This window comes from Clupea harengus, chromosome 2 (assembly GCF_900700415.2).
Source record: "Clupea harengus chromosome 2, Ch_v2.0.2, whole genome shotgun sequence".
NCBI classification, from domain to species: Eukaryota; Metazoa; Chordata; class Actinopteri; order Clupeiformes; family Clupeidae; genus Clupea; species Clupea harengus.
The window spans coordinates 32254432-32272922 of record NC_045153.1 but is presented as its reverse complement, the minus strand read 5'-3'; the positions used below and the strand labels follow the sequence as shown (position 1 = coordinate 32272922).

General features: G+C 41.2%; 1 protein-coding gene across 7 annotated transcripts in view; it reads left to right on the top strand.

Annotated features, from left to right (window-relative positions):
* Positions 1–18491, top strand: part of dgkh (diacylglycerol kinase, eta) — an 83548-nt gene that overhangs the window by 6273 nt on the left and 58784 nt on the right. For 5 of the 7 annotated variants that reach the window (XR_004162982.2, XM_031561188.2, XM_031561207.2 and 2 more), the window contains exons 3-5: positions 8767–8877; positions 14181–14327; positions 16029–16109. Coding sequence is in view for 6 of the 7 variants with exons in the window: in XM_031561188.2 (XP_031417048.1) it covers positions 8767–8877; positions 14181–14327; positions 16029–16109 (339 nt within the window). In the remaining variant the exon portion in view is untranslated. The remainder of the gene's footprint in view (positions 1–8766; positions 8878–14180; positions 14328–16028; positions 16110–18491) is intronic. The other 2 variants (XM_031561200.2, XM_012819795.3) reach the window with 1 other exon arrangement.

The following is an 18491-nucleotide window of genomic DNA, read 5'->3' as shown; positions in this document are numbered from 1 at the left end:
TCAGGTCAAAGCGGAAAGCGAGCACCAGTCGAGTAAACGCAGATCTAACTTCACAGTATTATTATTTAAATCCGAGGATGTCTGTAGAGTTGATGTCAACGCAATCACCAACGATTTCTCACAAATTCAGCCCTTAACCCTTCTTACACGGAGTGGCCCCATGGGGCATCTTGTGGTTTTTTGAGGAATTGCATTTAAGAAAACTCGATTTACGACTGCTTTTTCGCGTTCTGAAATTCTTCTGAAGTTCAGAACAAATCCCAGATGAGAAAACTTTCATGAATGCCAAATTTGTTCCTAAAACACCGGAAGTGGAGTTCAGAAGAAATTCCTTCTTAAATTCTTCTTAACTGCGTTCGAGAATGAGGCCCATTGTTTTTAAGGTAGAAAGAAATTGAAAGAGAGAGATAATGTTGGTAGATGTCAGTAGGGTAGTTGCGGTGTTGCTAGGGAAGTGGGTGTTGTTTTTGCTATGGTGGTTTATGGGCTGTCACTAACTTAATTAAGGGTTGTTGCAAGGGTAGTTGATATGGTGTTTCAAGAGCAGTTGGGATTGTTGCTAGAGTAGTTGCTAAGGTGTCTCTAGGGTAGTTATGGCAGTTATTAAGGTGTCGTAATGGTACTCAAGGTGGTTGCTAGGGTTTTGGTGTCGTAGTTGGTGGTTGCTAGGTTGTCACTGTGATAGTGGATGCTAGGATGTTGCGATTCAGTTTAATTCAACTCAGTTTTATTTATAGCACCAAAACAATACAATTGTCCCAGGGTCTTTAGAGAGCCCTGAGCCTGAACTCCCCTGAAGCAAGAACAAAGGCGGAAAAAAACTCTTAACTGGAAGAAACCTTGAGCAGAATCTGGGCTCATAAGGGAGGGCCCATCTGCTTGGAGCCGGCAGGGTAGAGAGGTAGAGATAGAAAAAGGGGAGGGAGAGAGGGGGTGGGGTAGAGAATCAGAAACATGCCAGATTAATATGTTGAAGTTAAATGATGATGAAATGATGGCATGGAGTAGAGGGATAGAACAATAAAAGAGAAGAGAGTAAAGATGGAGAGAAGAAGAGAAAATGCAGTGATACAGGGGGAGAGGAGTTGGAGAGGGACAGATAGAAAGACAGATAGAAATGTAGATAGATGTATAGAGTGGAGGGTGGTTCTGGAGAGAGACAGAGTAAGTGAAAATGGCAAAGAGAGAAAGGAAGTGGTGGAGGAAGGAGATGGTTAGAATGATCGATGGATAGAGTGGAAGAAAGAAGGAAAAAAGTTGGAAGTGAGGCTAGAGAACTTAAAAGTCAAAGAAATGATGGGCGTTGCTATGGTAATTGAAGTGATTGCTATGCTGGTTGCTAGGGTAGTCGTGGTGGTTGCTTTGGTAATTGAATAAGAAGTCTAGGAAGAACAGTACAGTGAATTGCTTTCCATGCACTTAAATAATAATAATAATAATAATAATAATAATAATAAGAAGAAGAAGCAACCGGAGAACTGTACAGTGCATTGCTTTGCATGTAGCTTGGACCTGGTTGCGGCTATATTTTGACTTATTATTATTATTATTATAGTGTATTCCCCATACTGTTACAAATGTCGATACTCAGTATTGTTTTCAAACATATTCTTGCCTTCAACTAATAATCGTACATTTCATACATAATTCAACACATATTGCCAGCAAACAATCAACAGCCCCAGGGAGACAGGGGGGTGTAGTGCATCTGCAGTCTGGCCATGGGCATCACAATTATGAGAAGATCGATTTTGTAAAAAGGTTTCAAAGCCTCCATTTATTGAAAAGTAATGTTTTTTTTTCTTCTGAGATTAAACACAATCTTTTCTAAAAGTAAGTATCTCTCTAAGCCAAACAGATTCCCTTTGTCTGTCACCTCCTGGCTCAAGCCAGGCTGCTGTCCTTCTCCTTCCTGTGTCCTTGTTTACGGATAGGCATGCTAGGTACTTCCATCAGCTCAGGTGAGGGTGTACACTTGCTGCTGTTGCTAATACAGTTTGCTGCACAGCCAGTTTCATTTCTCAAAATCAGCTTACCAATAAAAGGCAGTCTTGAGTTCAAAGGGATCAGAACCACTTGCGGATGATGTTAAATGGCTTCACATAGACATTAAACATTCATGAGAGAAATAATGGGACATCAGTGGCTTACTCTATCAATGTGGTGAATGAAGGGGATGAAGTCCACCCTCCCCCTTGCCCTTCTTAAACATGTTCATTCAATGGTTGCAATTCCCGCTGCAAGCGTCTCAGAAGATTATCGTTCTTGGTACTAGGTCGCCAGGTGTTCTATTAACCATTTGACCTAAACATTTAGCATTCATTCCCACATGGCACCATAACACAAAATAAACGCTTAATAAATGCATATGTATGTGCGAGGAGAGGGTGTGATATTTTTGCTTGAAAGGCCCATCCCTATTTTGTACAACTCTTAAATGGCTAGTAGCGCTGGAACAGTTTTTAGTAGCGCTCTCACAACAACATGGCATTTAGTTTTACGTTACAGGATGATGTAACATTGTATAAACTGCAGTTAATACACAGATTTGTTGAATAAAATTACATAAAATACTGTAATGCGGTTTATATAGAGTTCACTTAATAGTCGGGAAAATACACTAGCCGTTTTGTGATTGCTGGTTTTAGCATTCTAACTCAGTAACTGGACCGACTTAATCATTTTTGTCCCTAGCAGACATTTTGACCAAAAAAGATAGGGCCCTGGTTGAAAAATGAAAAAAGTTTTCCTTTAAATGACTTGTGACTGACCACGTTGCTTTACATTGGGTCATGAATTCCACTAAAGGACTTTGATGTGCGACATGAACTACATTGAGAATTGAAGCACATACCACACGCTACGATGGAGAGAGAGAAGGGATGATTAGCAGATATTGTTCCCTAGTGTAGTGTCTCTTCTGTGTTGGCCTTGCGTCCCTTTGTCTTTAAAGGCGGCAATGTTTCCTCTGTCTCCCAGCATCACTCCTTGCTCCATTCTCTCACCACACATAGAGGTCGGTGTCTCCACACGGCAAACCTACAGCAAAGCCTGCTGCATGAATCTTCTGAGTAAAGCATACAAGTTACATTTCAGTTACAGGAAGGTAGAATACACAACTTAACATAATAGGGTGTGTCTCGGGGGTCTAGTTAAAGGTGTACGGTGGGTTGTGTTAGGAAGGGGAACAGTATGATGTCAACCTAGATATGAAAGGTGTGAAAATCTGCAGACAGAAAAGGTCTGGCTGATCTTTTGAATGTGACCATTTGAATGTGATACATGGTTGTGGGGGAGGGATTCACATGAGTTGAAATGATTGGAAAACAACAATGTTCTTCAATCCTAATAGGAATGGGGTTTAGCATAGGCCTACCATAGTTTTGGCAGATTACTGCGGCCTGGCACCCAACAAAATAAAAAAAAAGAACTTTAATATAGTGATTTCCTGTCCCAAAATGAGCTGTTAGCAAAACGTTTGGCTATTAGCGTGCTAGTTTTAGTCCAAAACTCCCTTCTACTAACGCTTATGTTTTTCCTGTGTGATAAATCAATACATTTTTTTTCAGGTCAGGTCAATTGGTTGTGAGTTTGTTGAATTACACATGGCATTTAAAGATGCCTTCTCTGACAGGCATGATCAACCTGTGCTTAATGGCAGCACATTTGAACCACTCACTGGAATAAGGGGATGAACTATAATGCTTTAGGTCCAAATCTAACCAATTTAAAATCAGGTTCAAATTTAAGGCAGTGAAGAATAGTACAGTACAGTTTGGCTTATGTGCTAGTGAAAAAATGTCACATGATTTAAGAGTTAAATCATGGTAGAAACCTTGAGCTTTCCTAATACAGGATATAAAAATGGTAAACACAGCTATTTAGTGTAACATGTTCCCTGTAATTCCCTGTAACTCTGTCTAAATTGAATCTTTAGAATCAGGGAATTAGGTGATTCATTTCTACACAGAGGTTTACAGATACGAACAATTATTAACAATATATTGTCAACACACAGATGGTGTACTTTTCTTGACTGTGTTTTTGTAAGTATCAAGAGGAGGATTTAAAAGTAAGGAATTGGGCTGACAAAGAGAGAGAGAGAGAGGGATGAAAATACAGGGAGACTTGTGGGTGTTAAGAATGCTGTGGTTAGTCCGTTCTGTCTGACACAGAACTGTTCTCCCTCGCAGTTTAGTGAAGAAATACTATAAATAGATCGCTTCTTGTACGACTTGGCAACAGGAAGGGAAGGGAGCTAAAGACAAGGAAGGACACTATGGAGGCCAATGGAGGACAAATAAAAGTCGGTATATAATTGAACTAAAACCTGAATATAACTAGACCAAGCTAGTACCATCCACTTTTTCCTCTACTCTGCAAAACATACTTGTTGAAATTGTAAAGTGATGTTACTCTAAATGCCAGCCACTAATCGTAATCATTTCATCTTCAATTTGAGGTACAAATATACGGTGTGTCCTTTCTCTTATAGGGCACTCTCACCCTCAACTGTGTTATTGTAGAAGTACATACACAGACAGGCATCATATATACACATGCAAGAGTCATGTGCTTTTGGGAACGTTCCCAGATAGAAAACTATGGTGCTGTGCGTGATTCAGGAGCCAGACTGAGAACAAAGGCGTATTCACGTGGCTAAGACTATGGATCTAAGCTTATCAAATCCTCAATAAGGCAGACTGCATGTCTTGGCAGTGGATCATTGTTTGTCTGACCACTGCCTTTGATACACTAAGTTTAGGGATGGAAGTTAATATGCTATGTGTTGCTATGTGTTGCCTAGATATTTAGGATTGTTTTTTACAATAGTTGTAGTCTCATACATGTAGTAACATAACTTGTATTGCCTTCATTTACACCTTCTCTGAGAAACACTAGTGCTTGGATTTGATGTGTTAAGGATTTAGCCATGTAGGGAACGTGTCAAGACTTAAGCATGCACGGATGAGTGGAGAGAAGAGTTGGGTTTTAATGTTTTTCACTTTTTCTAATCAGAATTTTTAAACACCACAGACACCACAGAAAATCCTATTATCTTGAAACGGATTTTCCTTTTGACAGTCATCCTACATATAACCCGACTCTATATAGAAAGGATTTAGTAGTCTCTGCTGTGATGTGTTTTGTCTGTGAGTTGGTCAGCAGATGAATTCACTAAGTTGACACAGCTGTGCACCACAATGTCAGATTGGAGCTTGCCTCTCTGTTTGTAATTCTCCCTTCAGAGAGCATATTTCCTCTGCTAAAAATAGATATCTTCCCCCTATATGCCTGTGGATTTCTTTTTTTTCAGCAGGGTTTTTATGTCCTTGCTATATTTATAGAAAGATGGAGGAGGAGGAGGAAGGAGCGTTGCTTCCAGGTTTGTGCTCCTTGTTTAACGCTGTAGAAGGCTGTGATGATGTGATTTGACAGATGAACTTCACTGACAGAGGCGTGTTGACAGGATCGCCCTCTGGGTCAGCAGTAGGGCTCAATCCCACTGCTGCTGCCCTTATGCCGGGGTCACATGACCTTTCAGTGGACATTTGCCTGTGGTGATTCCCCCTTTTTTCTTGACAATTATAGATTGAAAATTGTGTAGACTATGACATACTATTCATTGATTTCAACTGTGAGAAGGCTTTTCACTTTTAAGAATGTGGCAGTGAGTAAGAAGAAAATGTGCTGTTTTTCTAGTAGTCTCTCTTTTTTATGTTTCTTTTTTTTAATATGAAGAAAATATTTGCTTGCGTGATTTTTATTCCCATTTTTACTGACTGAATAAAAACAAAAGAAAATACATTTAAATTGTGAATCCTCCCAGCCAGACGTCCACACAAATAAAAGGCGATTCGATTGTAACATTTCGTCATTAATTGAGTGTCACACTGTCTGTTAATTTAAACATTTATTAGCATCTGAAGTAGCTGCCAGTCCCTTCTTTTGGGATGTATTAATGTATGTTCTTGTGTGTGTATACCTGATGATATTTGTGTGTGACTGTTCATACAGTCATGTATGGAAATATGTTTATACAATAATGTGCTGTCATCTCTCATCTGTCAGCATTTGCCTTGGTTTCGTGAAGCAATATTTGTAAGGCCTCCTGTAGACAAACAAAGGAGCATGCCCTGTGGCAGGAAGTCCAGCTGCCCTGTAGCCTACTGTGCAGAGGTGCCAGGCCAAGGAGACTGGGCCACTGGTTTCTGTGTAGTTTAGGTGTCTGTCTGTACACACAGGACCGCATCTGCATCTGCATGTCTGTGTTTGTGTGAAAGACTCAGAGAGAGCATGTCCATGCAATGTTTCATTAAAGTTCATGTTCTTTTGCTTTCATGTGGGTCCTCTGATTTGGGTGGAATCCAGTAATAAAAAAAGGGTTCAAGGTAGAGTCAGCGAGCCAGTTTTGCGAAAGGTTGTTGACATTTAACCTCAACAGCTAATCAAATTGTAGCCTTCCTTTTCATGCTCCTGAAGCATTGTGTTGATCGTCTGCAATTGTTCATGGCTCAGTCCAAGCTACTAATGTGTGTTACCACAGAGCCAGGACTGTGTACAACACCAGCTTTCTTTTGAACACAAACACAAACACAGGCCGCTAGAGGACCATGAGGAGCAATTTGCTGCATTTGAAGAAGCGTATGGGATTAGAAACACAGACTCTATTGTTAAACATGGAATTATATGGAATTTTACATCTTCAAATAACATGATGGTAGATACATTTGCCAGTGTTAAAAGTTACATTCGTGCTTGTTTGTGTGACACAAGCAAATTGAGACACACAGACACATTTGGCGGTTTTAAACACAGTGAGCAGTTTTGTGAACAGAACAAGAATTGTCACTTGGTCACTTGCTAGAATCCATTTATTGAGTTAATCAGGAGTTTAATCAGGAAGCATACATTGTCAACGCCTCTCCTGCAGTCAATCTGTAACTGTAGCCTGATGTCACCTGAACTGCTCCCCTGACCTAGGGACAAAGACAACAGGTCATGTACCTACGCCTTATCTCTCCCCTCACTCTGACAGGAGCACTCCTCCTCTTCTCTCTCCCCTTACTCTGACAGGAGCACCTCCTCTTCTCTCTCCTCACTCCTCCTCTCTCGCCTCACTCTGACAGGAGCACTCCTCCTCTTCTCTCTCCTCACTCCTCTTCTCTCCCCTCACTCTGACAGGAGCACTCCTCCTCTCTCGCCTCACTCTGACAGGAGCACTCCTCTTCTCTCTCCTCACTTCTCTTCTCTCCCCTCACTCTGACAGGAGCACTCCTCCTCTTCTCTCTCCTCACTCCTCTTCTCTCTCCCACTCTGACAGGAGCACTCCTCCTCTTCTCTCTCCTCACTCCTCTTCTCTCCCCTCACTCTGACAGGAGCACTCCTCCTCTCTCGCCTCACTCTGACAGGAGCACTCCTCTTCTCTCTCCTCACTTCTCTTCTCTCCCCTCACTCTGACGGGAGCACTCTTCTCTCTCCCACTCTGACAGGAGCACTCCTCCTCTTCTCTCCCCTCACTCTGACAGGAGCACTCTTCTCTCCCCTCACTCTGACAGGAGCACTCCTCCTCTTCTCTCTCCCACTCTGACAGGAGCACTCCTCCTCTCTCCCTGATCTCCCAGGATAGTGATCATTCTTTTCTCCTCCGCCTCCAAAGAGCAGGCCCTCGCTCTCTCCCCTGCAGGCGCACCCAACTCAACATGACTGTTTTTATGATTATATGCTAGTTGGCTTTGCCACACCATACAAGGGTTATTGTTAGTTATGCTTCCCAGAGACATGAGGTTTTGCCTGCATTACTAACTTGGCACCGTAATCACACAGATTACACATATGTTGGCCCTAACATAGCCACACACGCAAGGAGAAGCCTCGTACCATTGTTCATTGCACATGTACACACGCATGCGGAACTATGGGGACCGAACAAAGGAACACACACACACATACACACACACTCTCACACACACACACACACACTCTCCCTGTCTTTCACACACACACTCCCCTTCAGTTTATTAGTTAGATACCTTTAGGTAGATTACATATTGTGTGTAAGTAAGTCATTTCCCCTCATATACTGTATGTGTGCAACTTTGACTTCTATCAAGTAAAAAAGTGAAAATGATAGTAAAGTCTTTATAACATTTGCTACCCAATACCCAGAATACCATAGGCCCATTATCTAGACATATAGAAAACTCTGTGTAAAAAGCACAGCAGCCTACATCCTAAGTGAATGTATTTAACCGGACTTACATTTGATGATGATAATGCAAAACAGAATCTAGAATTTTTTTTATGGAAAACAGAATTTTGGGGGGAAAAAAGGAATTGAGCAAAGCATCAAATGGAGCCTCAGCACCTGGTCCCAAGTTTTTTCTTTACTTTTATTATTTTCTACATGGTAAATAACACTTTTTTTGTTTAGTACATCATTCCATATGTGTTCTTTCGTAGTTTAAATGTCTTCAGTATTAATCTACAATGTAGAAAATACTAAAAGTAAAGAAAACACTTCACACAAAAATTAAAGGTGTGTCCAAACTTTTGACTGGTACTGTAGCTGTAGCAATCTGTGTGTGTAATTAAAACCAACTCTTTTATTTCACCTTAGCCACAGAAGGGTTTGGACAAGGACGTCACCATATGCTTAAGTAATCTGACTGAGAAGAAACACACCTTTGGGTCCCTTAAATTTGAAGTATTCCTTACACTGATAAAGCTTTCGTGTTTACATTTTTGTTCATTTGTTTTCTCTAGACAAGTGTTAAAGAAGGCTTACTGTTGAAGCAAACAAGCTCCTTCCAACGCTGGAAAAAACGCTACTTCAAACTACGAGGAAGGACACTGTACTATGCCAAAGATGCCAAGGTACGCTTTGTTGTCATACAGTATGGCTGAGGACTAAGGCCTTGTGTAGGGCCTGAACTATTAGAGATGAACTGCTGTGCTCTACTAGCGTCGATAGCCCTTGCCATCAATTGAATACTGTATGTTAAGTTGGCTAAAGGCAATAGAGGACTGGGAAATGTGAAACACTGTTTTTGTGAAACCTGGGTGTCTTTTTCTATACAGAGTTATTAGATTGAACAGAAGGGTAGGTTGGATTTCAATGGAAACAACTACTTTTACGAGTAGGGATATCATAAAAAGTTCAATATATTGATTATTAATCTGCATATTTTTCAGGCATCAATGTATTGAAATTAACCGACATTTAAATGAGACGCCTACTATGGCTGCTCTCCAATTCATTCAGTTGGCCTTACGTCCGGCTTTTCTAGCTTTCAAAGACCACAAGGGGGCGATATAAAATCTCGGTCCTCAATAGTTATTACTAAGCTACCTTGCTCACCTGGCTCACCCTTTTTTGTTTTGTTTTTTTGCTTGTAAACTAGGCTTAAGTTATGGCGGAGAAAGTTAAAGGCATGTCGCTCAGACATTATGTGTTGAGAAATATGGATGAAAATACCAGTGGTGTGCAGTCAGGCCTGTCTAAGCCTTCTGAGAAGTGGGGACAACAATGTAAAACATCAAAATGTCAATATTATATCTGTTATATTAAACAACTGTTTTATAAAAAAACAGACCAAGCTATATTACGCCATCTCTTCTGTCGTATTGAGCGCAAAAGGTGATACATGAATATAGCACAGAAGATTTTTCATCCAATCGAATGAAATACTAGTATTCACACAATGCCTCGTGAGACCGTATTTATGTGCTGCAGCCCGCATCAGTCTTGACAAGTCAGGATCAGTAACATTATCATATTTAGTTAACTGTGAAGATGAAACCGATTATGCCTTTCATTCATAACAATTTTGTAACATTTAACATAAGCGTAACAAAGTGTAGTTCTATCTAGGCTACACAAAATTACTCATGGTAATGTGTGTGGATAAACACTCTTATTTTCATTCAGTGTGCCTATGATTTGCTGAAATGATCAGCCTGTTATGAGGAAACAATCCGACCTCACAACTTGATTGCTTGTTCACAAACACAGGCTAATACATATAGTGGTGTAATGTGTAGACGCCACATAGCCCGCTGAAGTCTTCTGGGTGGGATGCGTTAACGTGTCTACCTTCTTGTTCAGGGCTGCCAAACCATTGCAGGTCAATGGGGAGTTGCAGTTATTGCAGGCATTTCTCAACCAATAGCCATACATATCAGCTTAGCCTTTATAACAAGTTATAACTGAATCATGTAAAAAAGACATTGGGTAATATATTATTCTATAATCTATATTAACGTTGTTGTTTTTTTTTAAATTTTTATTAACGACTCATTTTCTTTACCACTTGGAAATGGTGTAATGGCTGTAATAAGGGAAGAAACGCATAGCATTGACCGTATGTTTACTTAGGCCGAATCCCGAAAATACTCTGTGTAAAAACTATATACAACCTATAAATGTAATCAAAAGGAAAAGTACATCCTGAAGAAAAAACAGAAAAGGAATAGAAATTAAACAAACAAAAAAAGAAAAAGCCAACATACTAAACAACATCTGACAGCATACTAAACAAAATAAAAGTACTGCAAAACCGAACTTCTCACAACAGTGTCAGTACAAGCACATATCCTGTACAAACAGAGCCTCCCTACTAGAGATGTGTGAGTTATGATCCACTCAAAGACTTTGGGAGTGACGAGTTTGTGCCTCCATTAATCTGTTTTTATTTTTCCAATCCTACACCTATTGCTAACACCAGGCGATGTATACAGATCACTCACTACTCTTTCATAACCTGTACAATCACATTTTAACATACCCCAGTCAGTCTGCTTAGCCCTTAGCAAGTAGCTGCTAGAGGTTCCATAGACAAACGGAGGCGGTTGCTATGCGAAGTCATCGTTCGCCTCAGGGGACGCTATTAAGCAAGTGAATCAGGGGAACTTCCTGCAGAGCCTGAACACATAGCAGCCTCAGAATGGCTGATCCTGACTGACTCAGAGAACTTCCTCCTCCACAGTGCGAAACATGGCAGACTTCAAATTGCTGATCCTGAGTAAGAGAACTTTCTCCACAGCGCAAACCATGGCAGAATCCCTACAATTTCTCTTTCACTTCCCAACAAAAACACAAAGGATTGCAACCTTGAAGGTGTCTTGTGTTTAAATAAAATTATCAGGCAATTAAAAAAAAAGTAGCTTCTTCCAAATTCATTAAGCTATGTGTCCTTCATGACTCCTGTCCTGTAACACTCTCGTCAACTCGTCCCCTACCTTCTCCTGGGGGAGCTCAGGCTGCTGGAGAAGGCTGAGTGGTAACCATGACAATGACAGTTAACTTCACTGTTGTCAAGTGTGTGTCTATATTTTTAGAGTGGCGTTCTAGCAGTGGCGTTTCCTTTGTAACTCCATTTAAAGTGGACACTGGACATACGCACCTTTCTGTCCCCCTAGGGCTTTGAATGCTCCTGCTCTCCAGCTCTACAGCTCTGGTGTCTGTGTGCGCTAGCCTAGCTCGGGGAGGAGGCTTCTTACACACTGGTGGTGCAATGTATTTGATGACTGAGACTGATGGTTGATTTTTGAGGGGGCGGTAGTTTTCAGCATATTAAAAAAAAATCAATCGCTGTACCCTAATGAGCTTCCTAATCAATGCACTGTTGTTGATTGTCACGCACAGGTGCATTTATTGTGCAAACTTTGAGTTGAAGTTCTCTGCTTTATTTTTTCGAAGGCAGGCATAATCTATCGTAAAACTCATCGGTGTAGATATATGATTGTAAATAATAGAAACCTTAAAACAGGGTAAGCAATTAATTTCACTTCTGTTTGACCAAATCCAGTAACAAAAATAACTGCTAAAGACTGTTCAAGGCAATTCCCCAATGTTCTAATAAACCAAAGTCATCGATTGATCGATTGATTCGATTTTCTAATGCAAAACACACCCAGAGAATGGACACATCTTACTAAAAACCCTGTTGCTGACGAGACTCCAGATGTAGAGGGGAGATGTGTACTGAGCATTCTCATTGCACCCCTGGAGAAGGGGGAATCTGGGAGGATCCTGACCCACCTTGCAGACACTGTTATCTTAGAGGAGGGCAACCGTTCTGTGGCTGTCATCATATGTCTGCAAGAATGGTATAACCAATGAGGATATCATTGTGTTCGACACAGACAATGCGGGATACATCAAGAAAGTATATAACGCTGCGTTGCAGTCTTTATTCCCCAACACAATCATCTCCTCATTGGTGGAGCCTTCTGGAGACCTGATTGCGTTCATGTTGAGTTTCCAGCAGATGTTCTACCAAGATGGCTCCCGGAAAAAAAAGCCTTCAGTTCATGACCAAAAAGCTGGAAGGAATGCAACCATGGCTCAAAATCCATGTGCAACACGGTGGAACTCTGGTTGAACTTCACCTTCCAGAGCAGACGCCCTATGATCACTAAGCTTTTTGACTACCACCATGATCTGCAAATTAACTTTGTAGCAAATAGAGAACTACGGTACGAAGCATGTGCCTAGTACTTTGAGGGACTTGACCTATCTTTTACCATCAAGACAAATCCACAGTGGAACAGGCATACAACAATGGACAACCTGCCATTCATTTCCTTCAAGAGGTCAGGGTGTTTGATCCTCATCACACTGCATATCTGAATGACAGTGTGTCCAGCTACAGATCCAAGAGGTCAGGGTGTTTGATCCTCGTCACACTACATATCTGAATGACAGTGTGTCCAGCTACAGATCCAGTCCAGGCTTCGGTGCTGTTCCTAAAGATGAATTGGATGCATATCTAATGGGCCCGGTCCAGCGGCACTCAGAGCTCCAGCGTGGGGACTGGTGGATTTGGATGTGTTCTGGGATGGGCTGGGGACTGGTGGGTTTGGATGTGTTCTGGGATGGGCTGGGGACTGGTGGATTTGGATGTGTTCTGGGGTGGGCTGCAGGAGACACTTCCCATGCTGAGTCAAAGTCAAAGTAGTCAAAGTAGCTTTATTGTCAATTACTTTGCATGTTAAGACATACAAAGGAGTCGAAAAAACGTTTCCCACTCTCCCACGGTGAAACATATAAAGTGCACACGCACAACAACAGATAGGACGAGACATGTCCTACATATAGATATACATATAGATATAGTTATAAACATACAGATACATGTACAGCAGCAGAAGTTTACTTTTAAAGTGAGGTTATGGTAGTGCAAAAAAAGGCAGCAAACAAACAAACAAGCGTCCTGGCCAAACAATACAAAGATGTCATCAGAAACTCAGCAGATGCCGAATGCAGCAACAGCCTCTACAAGCTGGTGTTGTCCATCTGAAGGACATTAGTCTCAAACAACAGCCTTCTTACACCACAACCAACGACTTACCAGTACTTAACTGCATACTGATGCATTTTTACTCTGGAAAATTAGATTTAGTTTATTCATTAGTGTTATTTGTATTCAGTAATGGGTACTCAGATTAATACAAGGTTTAGCCTTATTAGTTCTGGACGTCTATTAACATAAATGGAATTGTTTTGTTTCATTAAAAAATAAAAAGTGCTGAGATGATTTGGAACAATAGTGAAGTAAGAAAGTGTAAGCACAGTAAAGGGGACTCGGGGTGTGAAGTTTTGTGCACTTTTGAATTTGCAGGTACTCCTGGGAAAACTTGGTTTTGCATTGTTTTTGTTCTGGTCATCTTTCAACATAAATGATACAGAACAAACTGTAAGGTTCGTAGCACTTTAACTTTTGAACTGGGTTTGGTTTGGACTAAGTCTGAGCTCTAAAAAAGCTTATGCTGCTTTGTTGAACCCCCCGCAGGTGCACTTCTTCATTTCCAAATAAAGCAAATTTTCTTTGGGATTGTTTTGAATTCCGCTTCTGCCCGCTCCTGTGAAAATGTGCCACACATAAAAATGACCAAACTTCTCTTGTGCTAACATGAATAACATTCTGTACTTTTATTTCATTTTATACATATATCTATATTTTGTCGGAGTCCCGAGAGTCATTTCTTTCTCCTACTCCCGCATCAGTTTCTTCCACCCTGCAATCCAAATGTTGTGCTGGGTCCTGCGGTACTCCCGCGGGAGTGCAGGCCTCTAATCTGAATCCCTATATTTTAGTAATAAGCTCAGAAAGAAGCCAATGACCGTTGACCAGTGCATCTTAGGGTTGTGTTTGTATGTGTGTGACCTGTCCCAGGCCGGTGGAACGCTGGCCCGCTGGCAGCACCGGGTGTCTCGGAGCCGTGTTTGCTGGAGAATGCTCTCTGTCTGCTGGGCAGGTGCCCGCAACACTACCCCTCCTCTGGGCGCCAGTGGATCGGAGGAAGGTTTGGTGACGCTTCGGGTCAGCAGGCAACGGCCTCGACTGTTGACATGGACCACCCGCCCCGCCCCACCCCACTTCACCCCCACATGCCTCGCTATCCCATGAATGATTCCAGTCTTGGCATTGCTCCTCATCTGCCTCTCTGTCTGGCTGTCTCTACTATCCTGATTGCTCATTGGGTGGAGAGGTGGGCAGAGCTGCTGTGGAGGAGAGCAACAGTATAACGCAGTGCCATCCTCCCATATCTCCTATCATTTCATCAGGGTGGTAGAGCTCCTGTGGAGAACAGGTCCATGTGCCTCTACCATTGCCAGCCTGCTAGGTTGAGAACCCGAGGGACAGCTGAGAGCTGAATGTATTTTGCCTGATGCTGTCATTCAGATTCAGCTTTCGCGCCTATCTAACCTGTACTTGAAGAAGCTATTCTGAAAGTGCCAAAGTAACCCATTTATCTGTTCTTCGTCTCTCCATTATTTGTGTATCATCCGACCAACAACATCATCTGTCCCTCCACTCGTCTGCTACTTAAGGGATGGCATTAACTCACTCCTTCAGGAAGTTGGAGTGGAGGTTATTGACCTTGTGTTTTCAGCCCAATCAATGTGCCTGGGGTTATGATGAGAGAGACTGATGGAATATCACCCTCTTATGACATGATCAGAGTTTTGAGAGAGAGAGAGAGAGAGAGAGAGAGACACCCCACAGGCAGATAAGACACAATCAGGCTTCTAGACACAGTTGGGGTATGGATCATGTTTGTGTTGGCATCGCACCCATGCACCTAAAAATACACAAACCATAGCGTCTCCAAATCTGGAGGAGGGTCATAGTGTGACACTGTATACATGCTGTAGAGTAATCACAGTCATTAAGCTGCCCGTTTTCAGTGGTCACTGACACAAATAGGAACTCCACAACACTGAAGAGAGCAACCCTTCGAATCCAAAGACATTTGATGGAGAATAGACCATAATATGTAGACCTTGTTAATTGTGGAATTTTCACTATTGCCTCTTGAAATATAACCACAGGTTAATCTCTTAGCAAGTAAACAATAGTTAATACTTTCACTAATGTTCTGAATGGAGTATCCATATTACATTTACATTACATTTAGTCATTTAGCAGACGCTTTTATCCAAAGCAACTTACATATGTGCGACTTACAATGTATACACATTTTACATTTACACTGATGGCACACTGCACATCAGGAGCAATTATGGGTTCAGTGCCTTGCTCAAGGACACTTCGACAGGGAATCGAACTAGCAACCTTCTGATTACTAAACGACTTCTTTACCTCCTGTACCACTGCCGCCCCTATATAGGAATGAGTATTCAAAAAAAGTAGATATTTAATTCAAAGCACCTTCCTTGAAAGTTGAAATTGGAGTAAATGCCCATCGGCTTAGAACCCTGACTGTGAATCCCCGCTTTAATGTTGTCTCTGACACGTACTATAAATCATCTCCAGCATGGCATTGCACATCAGCAGAAGACCTGGAAGATGTTCATAAACATGCATGTGGTCATTTGTAGTTAAGTTTATGTGCATAAATATTTAGAGTAGAATTAGGTACTAGTTGTTGTATTTTGTAAATGGCTGTACGCCTCTGTGGGATTCTTTCCTAAAAGTTAAAGGTGAAAAGTGATTTAAACTTAGTCAGCATTTCAGCTGGAATAACCATTAATGACCACATTTCTTTCCTGTCCACAGTCTCTCATCTTTGATGAAGTGGATCTTTCGGATGCCAGTGTTGCTGAATCAAGTACAAAGAATGTCAACAACAGTTTCACGGTAGGGAACAATTCTGATGAATTACATCAACATTATATACACAAGCTGTGAGTCACATGGAGAGCCCTCCACAACCCCCCCCCAAAGTCAAGTCAAGGTCAAGGTGCCAGACACTCTGGATTGGGAATTATCTTGTACAGCTATTTGATGAACCCTGCATTGGGCCTCTTATATGTCACAGTTGTCCTATATAACCTGGTAGGGGCTAATAAAGGGAAGATGTTATCACTCAACACTTTTACAATTGAATAATATTTTCATTGAGCTCTGTCAATGGCTTGATGCTGATTTTCACCCATCTGAGAGAAATGTTGTAAGGCTTTTTGGCAGGTTTCTAGACAACCGTGTGTGTAGGCACGTATGAATCTGTTATTTGTTTCAGAGACCAAATGCATACAGTATGTTTCTACAGAAACTCAAGATCAAACAACTGTCTTGAAGTACAGATTGTTTTGCTTACTATGTCTCTTCTGAAGTGACACAGAAAGTGATGTATGAAGAATGTTTGAATCAAATGCTGCATTCAGTGTTATTGAACTCCTGTTGTCTTAATCCCAAAGAAACCCAGGTTATGATTGTGTTCATTATTACAAGGTCAATTTCATCACTGACACTAAAGCCAGAAACACCCCAAACACGCATCAAAGAATTAGCGCTGACTAAGGCCCACTGCTGCATTGCCTCATCTCACAACAAACAACAACAACAAACAAACAAGGCTGACTGCTGTCAGTTTTTTATTGCACCATAGTTCTTTTAAGTTTAACATATTTTATATACAGAGAAACTCTTAAAGGAGAACTTTAAGGGTCAGCCAAACACATAAATGTAACACGTAAATAGGAAAAAACGGTTCACAGTTACTTTAGGTCAACTAATACAGTGGAAGGAAATGAAGCTGTGCACTGACCTTCTTTGGCAAACCAATCTGCATCAATAATATAACACCTGATGAGAAACTACAATACCTAGCTAAACTGGATATTTAAGGATAGATAAGTGTCCCGACATTGTCTATACTTGGTGAAAAATTGCCTTAAATTTAAGTGAAATTAAGCAGGGAAGATACTGTTGCAGCTAACCAGGCACCATACCAGCAACACTCCAGTAACACAAGGCTAGTGTTGCCTCATAATCTAGTCTCTAAAGCCAGTCTCTAAAAAGCTAACGTCAACATCAACATAAGCTAGCTGGATAGAGGGGTGGCGGGTGTTTAGAATGCAATTGTCATTTTTTCACCAAGGATACACAATGTATGGACATTAATTCATCCTGCAAGTATCCAGTTTGGCTAGGTATTGTAGTTTCAAATCAAGTGTTACATTTTTTGAAAATTCTTCTTTGTGGATGAGAAGTGCCGTTGAATGGAATGACTTGAGATTTTCTCCTCTTCTTTTTACAAACCCCATTCTTCCAGCCACGCCCACATTCAGACATGCCTTGCCCATTGGATCTATGCAATTAATGTATTTCTTGTCCCTTCCATCAAACACCTCCCCTTCTACGCCAAAACAGAGACAGTAAGTTGACATTGAAAGTACTGACATCGAAAGAAGACTTGCAGTGTAAAAAAACACACTGAAAAAGGCTGACATGAAGAAAACAAAGAAAAGATTGAAAAAGCACATGAACAAAAACACCTTAAAACACCTGTGCCTAAAGTTAACTGTTTCAATGTCAATGTTACATTTCATCAATGCTGATTTTGTTATTTTCAATGGCAGACCTACAGTCTCAGTTTGAGCTCCATAGCCGAGAGGCAATACAACCAGAGAGAAGAGAAGGGGGGTCAGTATTTAGCCTTGGGGGACTCCATTTGAAAGGGCTGCAGAGCTTGAAAATATGCCATTCATATTGACCACAAAGGTCCCATTAGATCAATACAAGGCAAACCTCTGAAGAGCGTTTTCCCTTTATCCCAACACAATGCTCCACCCGGTCAAGTATCACTACATGGTCCGCTCAGTCAAGAGTGGCAGTCAGATCTACGAGAACCAGAACTGAACAGCCCTTAGAATCAGCTGTGAGCAACAGCTCTTTTTTAACTTTCAAGGGGGCAGACTCGGTGCTATGCATTGCATGGAAACCAGATTGATACATATCAAAGATCCCATTCTGAAATAACTTTAACTGATTAAAAACTGTCTTTTTAGGATGTTTGATAGAAATGCGAGCTTAGAGATCTAAAGAGTCTAAAATTTGAGGGTGTATCAGGATCCAGTTTAGGCTTCTTTAGCAAAGGTTGCACCATTGCAGGTTTAAAAAATGGCGGTCCAACTCCTGAGATCAGTGATTTTGTTAATGATGTTGAGCTCACTACTACCCACAACATAAAACATCTCCTTTAAGAGGGCGAGATGGAATCAAACATCTCCTTTAAAA